The following is a 6,840-nucleotide window of genomic DNA, read 5'->3' as shown; positions in this document are numbered from 1 at the left end:
AAAAAAAAAAAAAAAAGTAACCTACTTTTGTTCTTCAAGTCCATGAAGTGCTGGCTGGCTGTTCTTTGAATGTGCTATTTGTATTCTATGATTCACTCTGCACATGGATTCTAAGAGTCTAGAGAAGTAAGACTGCAGCTTTAGTATCGCTGGGAATTTGACAGTCCAGAACTAAACTAGCAAAAGGTCAAAAGTCTGATTTGGGTTTTCCAGATGCATCAACAGTTGAATATCATTTTTTCTTCTTGAGCTTTGAGGACTTTTCAAAGTGCTTATCACTGCTGAGCCACCGTGGCTCAGGCCTGTAATCCTAGTTACTCAAGGAGGCTGAGATCTGAGGATCACGGTTCAAAGCCAGCCCAGGCAGGAAAGTCCATGAGACTCCTATCTCCAATAAACCACTAGAAAACTGGAAGTGGCACTGTGGTTCAAGTGGTAGAGCGCTCACCTTGAGCTGAAGAGGGCAGGGACAGCTCCCAAGCCCCAGAGTTCAAGCCCCATTAACAACAACAAAAAAAAAAGAACAAAGTGCTTATCACTGCATTTCCATAGAGCTAACTCATTCCAAGCTCTAATGTCCCCGCAGTCTGAAGATGTCTTACTAAACAGACTACTTCTATTCCTTAGAAAGCTCTGTCTACAAAGCTGGCTCTAACAGTGGTTAATGCTTATAATCCTGGCTATTCAAGAAGGCTGACATACAAGGACTGAGGCTAGAAACTAGCAGGAAAGCCCATGAGACTCTCATCTCCAATTAACCAGCAAAAAAAAGTTGGAAGTAAAGCTGTGAATCAAGTGGTAGAGTATTGAGCAAAACATCTCAGGTTCAGTACTCAGGCCCAGTTCAAGTCCTAAGACTGGCACAAAAAATGAAGGAAAAAAGAAAAGAAAGTTCTTTCTACAGATATACTCACTCATATGACAAAACATCTTGTAGTAAAATTATGTTTTTAATTAAAAAAACATTAGATCTGCCCAGGAGAACAGCCCCCTTCCTGCCTCCCCACCCTTCCTGAAGGAAAGCATGTGGCATTATATAATCATCTGCCTGAAACCAGTAATCACCACTAATTGTCAATCACTGGACTGTGAGTCAGCAAAAGGACCCCAGGCTCTGAGGTCATTTCTGCATCCACTGAGGCCATACCTTGTTGCCTTTCCCTATATAATCTCTCTCTGCCATTAGTTTTCTCTTTGCACACCTACACCTGGTACAGGCAGGCAGTATGGTTCCCCCAATTAAACTCATTTCTGCCTGAACCATGTGGCAGTCTCCTTTCAGTAATCCTTTAACACAAACTTTCCAAGTTAAATGAAACTTCACTCATACTATTTGAAGTATCAATAATTCAGAGCAAAACCAAGTGCCAGTAACTCATGACTATAATGCTAGCTTCTCATAAGGCTGAGATCTTAGGATCACAGCTGAAAGCTGAGGATCACGATTGAGAGCCAGCCCTGGCAGACACATTCTCAAAACTCTCATCACCAATACCAATTATCTAGCAAAGAGTTGGAATTGAATGCATGACCCAAGTGGTAGAGTATGTCTCATATTAACATCAAAAATACATACATACATATATAAATATTAAAAACCAAGAGCAAGGAAAACAGTAAATAAGCCTCCCTTCAAGAAATATGTACATATTATCTTTTGAAAAAAAATAACAAGCCCAGCACCAGTGGCTCAGACTAATCCTAGCTACTCAGGAGGCTGCGATCTGAGGATCAAGGTTCAAAGCCAGCCCAGGCAGGAAGTCTGTGAGACTCTTATCTCCAATTAACCACTAGAAAACCGGAAGCAGTTCTGTGGCTCAAGTGGTAGAGTGTTTGCCTTGCGCTTAAGAGCTGAAGAGCACAAGCCCAGAGTTCAAGCCCCACAACAACAACAACAACAACCACGACTACCAAAAAAAAATAAAAAAGAATAACAAGCCAAGCACTAGTGGTGATGCTTTTAATTCTAGCTACTCGGGAAGTTGAGATTTCAATGGCTGAAGTTTGAGGCTAGTCTGGGCAGAAAAGTTTGTCAGATAGCTGTACTATGGCCTGAGAGGATTGAGGATCCAAGATAGCCTGGGTAGAAAAGTCCACAGGACTCCATCTCAATGGAAAAGAAATTGGGTATGGTGGATAGAACTTGTCACCACTGCTACAAGGGGAAGCCTAGAATAGGTGGACTGTAGTTCAGGGACAAACCCAGGAAGAAAATGAGACATCTCAAAAATAACTAGCGCAAAAAAAGGACTGGAAGTATGGCTCAGTGGTAGAGTGCCAGCCTAACAAACTTGATGCCCTAATTTCCCACCGCAGAATTACCCCTTCAAACAACAACAAGAACAATCCTTCTAATAGTATACAAAAGACTCAAGTACATTCTTACATGATCTGCCAAAATAATAAATCAACTCACTTGTCTTTTGGCTTCTCTCAATTTTCTTTTGAGGGCTGTCAAAATTCTTTGTACTTCCCATAATCTTTCTTCTTTAGATAAATCCTTTATCCCACCCTGCAGGTCTCGATGTAAACAATTCAAAAGAAACTCCTAGGAACAACAATGCACACTGAGTAGTATCACACATCTTACTATCTAAAATGACACATGTAATTTCCAAAGGTATAGAAACAAATATTTTTCAATTATCACAGAAATGAAGTAAAAGTATAATATTTTTTAGTATTTTTTTCAAGAATACCACTAAAAACAATTTGTTTCACCTGGGAATTAAGGTCTCATTTAATAATAGTTACTTTATATCTTTTACACTGTCCCTCTCTCAGTTATCATGATAAGAAACGGGAGCTTAAGGCAGAGAAGCAGGGATTTGATAATATGCATGCAAACAATCTAATTTCTTAGATTCCTTTTTCAATTTCAAAACATACACATACAAATGGCAGTATTGTTAAAATAATATGGTAAAAAAAAAAACCCTCAAAATTTGGACTAAATCTTGGAAGTATAGTCTGATAATCATGTTCTTAAATTTCATTTTATTTTGAGACCTTTCCATATACACAGTGGCTCTCCAAGGACTAGGAGGGAGGTCAGAGCACCTGCAGGCATAAATCTGGCTGAGACAGAGCTCAATTCCAACAACAAAGGCCTCCTAGGCACAGCTTGGTACAGAGTAAATTATGTAACTTCCCTAATTTCCAGCATCTTATCTGTAAAATATGGATATTAACAACAACTCTGTCTATATAGGCAAACATTTTTGAACTAGATCTGGTCCTTTTATTTTAAGGTATTATTTCACTAGGGAATTCTTCACAGTCAAGAGGATCCATTTTAAAATGAGGATACCAAAGCTGAAAGAGTTGAAGAAAATTGCCTTCAATTAGTATATTAAGAAAGAACGAAGTAGGAATTCAAAGCCAGTCTTTTGATTTAAACCCTACTTTATTTTGAATATTTGACTTATTTGGCATGAATCAATACCAGCTGAAAATGTCTGGGTGCCATGAAAAATATGCCCTAAACAGATCCAGCCATATAAGAAGTGTTAGCAAGACAAGAGTTAATCTTCTTGGCTTCACAGTGGCCAAAGTAGGAGCAAGGGAGAGTTAGGCTCATACCTGTCTTCTGATCTCCTCCTTGATTCCAGCCTGGGTCTCCGGTAATGTGGGCATTGTGGCCATGTTGGACCAGCGCAGAGGTCTTGTTACTGGCTTTAATACCACATTTCCAAAGAGCTCTTGTGCATGTGTGAAAAGCACATACAGAACACGATTGCTGATCTAGAGGAAAATAAATGTTTGCAGGAAAACAATTAAAATTATTTTATTTCTTAAAAGGGTACAGGAAATGTAATGGGGGGCGCTGAAATTAATTGCAATACAGTATAATCTTTCCCCTATAACTGATATAAACCAACAAAAAAAAGTCTTTAGTGTCTATCATCCTTCAATCCTGGACACATGAAAGAAAATTCTCTGCAGGAGTATTGAAACGGACTTTGCTAATTACTGTTCAACTTAAGAAAAAAAAAAAGTCAAGATCTGAGTTAATTCATGTGCTCAAGCACCATAAGGAATTCAAGTGGGGGGAAAGCCACAAAAAGGATGCAAAAGTTGTTTACCATCAATTTGTTCTTTTCTATTACTATAATATTAACTGATTTGAAGAAGTTAATGTTTTAATTTACAATATATTTTGAGACATTTCCACACACAAATGGCTCTTCTGAGGACTAGGTAGAAGGTCAGAGCATCTGCAAGTTTAAAGCTGGCTGGAGCAGATCTCAGCTCCAGAAGCAAAGGCCTCTTGGGTGTACAATATAGTAGTGCTCAAAGATAAGGTTCCATGCTAGGAGACTAGGACTGCAGGCTGGATGAATAGCTAGTAAAATAAATCCTTTCTTCCTCAAACTCACTCTTATAACACATTTGGTACTTCTGTGATATTATCAGCTACATTATGTAGATGTACATAAGGCAATATTTACCAGATTCTGAAATATGAATACAAATGACCATTACATTGTGAGAAATGAGAAATATTTTATTTCTAAAATATAATAAAAAACTATTGTGCCTTTTTTCTTTGAGCCTGAGTAAAATATCATCAATTCTAAAGGCAAGCACACACTCTATGACAGTATCAACTGAAAACAGCAGAGAGACCAAATATGTACGTTGTATTCATTTCTACCAATTCATAACATCATCAATTCCACGAAAATAAACCTGTAAAATATGTTTCTCTGGTATGAAATCCCATTAAATCCTTGACTATAAGTTAACATTAGGCTCCTTTATTGTTCAATATATGAATGGTATATAATTAAGCAATAATGTTATTTGATAAAATAACTTAAATCTTTTAAATTTCATAGATATGCTCCCTCTCTACAAAGGGCAGATCATTGTCATCAAGAACTGGCTTGTATGGGGCTGGGAAGGTGGCTCAGTGGTAGAGCGCTTGCCTTGCATTCATGAGGCTCTGGGATCGATTCCTCAGCACCACATAAGCAAAAAGAAAAAAGCTGAAAGTGGCACTGTGCTAGCCTTGAGCTGAAGAGCTGAGGGACAGCGCCCAGGCCTAGAGTTCAGGCCCCATGACCGGACCCAAAAAAGAAAAAAAAAAAAGAACTGGCTTGTAAACCCACATCACAGACTGTATAATATTCAAGTTTCACAGCTATAAGCAAAAGTGCAAATATTACCTTACAGGTAGACACTGTCCACACTTTAAGCAAACTTATCCCTTATCCATCTTTTCAGATTCATGACACTCAGCAACCATCCTTGACTTCCCAGAGCAGTACTGGGAAACAATGTATAGAGAAGATCCATACCTGTACAGTTGGGCTGAGAACTATAGAGATGTTCTGTATATTCATTTTTGTTTCCAGTTCCTTTGTGATGACGTGGTCCATGTGCACAATGAGCCAGGAAATCAGAAGGTAGTTACATTCCGGGAGCTCCTTGAGCAAACGCTGGAATTCTTGAACTTTCTCAATCTCTGTGGTCCTCCCACAAGCCTCTTCAAATCGGGGCGTAAGCTCTTTGGTAAGCAAATTCTCTGGAAGGTCTCGCAAATATTGCTTCAGCAAACTGGCTATGGTATTAGGCTCATATTCTTCTAAGTTTGGAGATTCCTCTTGGTCATAGGCTGCTTTTAGCTCATCCACCTTTGATTTAATTCCTTAACACATCCATATTCAGAAGAAAGAATACCAGAAATCAAACACTCAAGCTTTGTTTCCACTATACCCACCCCTGAGAATATCTACCTAACCAACAACAACTATTATCAAGCTCTTAGGTTACCTAAAAGATGATACTTCAAAGGTAAACATAATCAGAAGCTAAATAATAAATGAAAATTTCAATATTCAGAGCAACCACGCATGTATTAAGTAACTACGTCAATGAACTGAGGAACAAAAATATTTTAAAGTAACTAGGTAAAATTTTGGAGAAAAAATAAACTACAATCCAATTGTAAGTCTTGCTCTATGCGGGCAGTCACCAGCCTTTTCTAACCCCTCATACAACATAAAATTGGCTTACCTAAGCGTATCTCCTAAGGTTGTAGGTAAATTTTTTTTTGTAAATAAAAGTTGTAACTGAAAAAGGTGAGTTATATATCTAAATGAATTCTTCGAAAAGTATTCTCCACTGAATCTAGTTGTCTCTCATTCGTTCCCATTTATTGTGTGTGCAGAGGGGACAATAGTACTAGGGTTTGAACTCAGGGTCTTGGGCTTGCTAGATAGGCACTACACTATGTGAACCATGCTCCAATTTGTCACTTTTCAGGTTGGGTATTAAATTTTTTCTCAGACCATGATCCTCCTACTCAGGTAGGTAAGATTACAGTTGTATATCATCATTATCTGGCTTAATTATTGAGATGGGGATCTAGATAACACTGTTCCCAGGCTGGCCTCAAACTGTGTTCCTCCTGATCTGTGCGTACCAAGAACATGAAATTAGAGGAATGAACCACTATATGTGCCCTAGTATCTGTTTTAGAATTTAAGCTCTTTTAAGTGTTTTCTTAACCCAGACAGAACTAGAACAAAAAAATAAAGCAAAATTTGAGATTATAAAATCAAATTGTTTGGCTTTTCTTAATGAACAGAAAAAAACTCAACACCTAAAGTGAATCTTTTTTCAACATAGTATCAGAGTTGAATGTCCAATCCACATTAAGAGACATAATTCAGAGATAGTGATTGTTCATGAGAGTACAAACTAGCTTTGTGCTTTTCTAATTCTTTTTTTTTTTTGGGTCCAGTCATGGGGCTTGAACTCTGGGCTTGGGCGCTGTTCCTCAGCTCTTCAGCCCAAGGCTAGCGCTCTACCACTTGAGCCACAGCGCCAACT

General features: G+C 38.3%; 1 protein-coding gene across 1 annotated transcript in view; it reads right to left on the bottom strand.

Annotated features, from left to right (window-relative positions):
- Window positions 1-6,840, bottom strand: part of Ralbp1 (ralA binding protein 1) — a 22,487-nt gene that overhangs the window by 10,521 nt on the left and 5,126 nt on the right. Inside the window, exons 2-4 of the mRNA XM_013036389.1 lie at window positions 5,304-5,653; window positions 3,583-3,744; window positions 2,417-2,548 (exon numbers count right to left, since the gene is read on the bottom strand). Coding sequence (XP_012891843.1) covers window positions 2,417-2,548; window positions 3,583-3,744; window positions 5,304-5,653 — 644 coding nt within the window. The remainder of the gene's footprint in view (window positions 1-2,416; window positions 2,549-3,582; window positions 3,745-5,303; window positions 5,654-6,840) is intronic.

Source organism: Dipodomys ordii, unplaced genomic scaffold, assembly GCF_000151885.1.
Source record: "Dipodomys ordii isolate 6190 unplaced genomic scaffold, Dord_2.0 Scaffold283, whole genome shotgun sequence".
Lineage (NCBI taxonomy): Eukaryota > Metazoa > Chordata > Mammalia > Rodentia > Heteromyidae > Dipodomys > Dipodomys ordii.
This window is presented reverse-complemented; position numbering and strand designations above follow the sequence as displayed.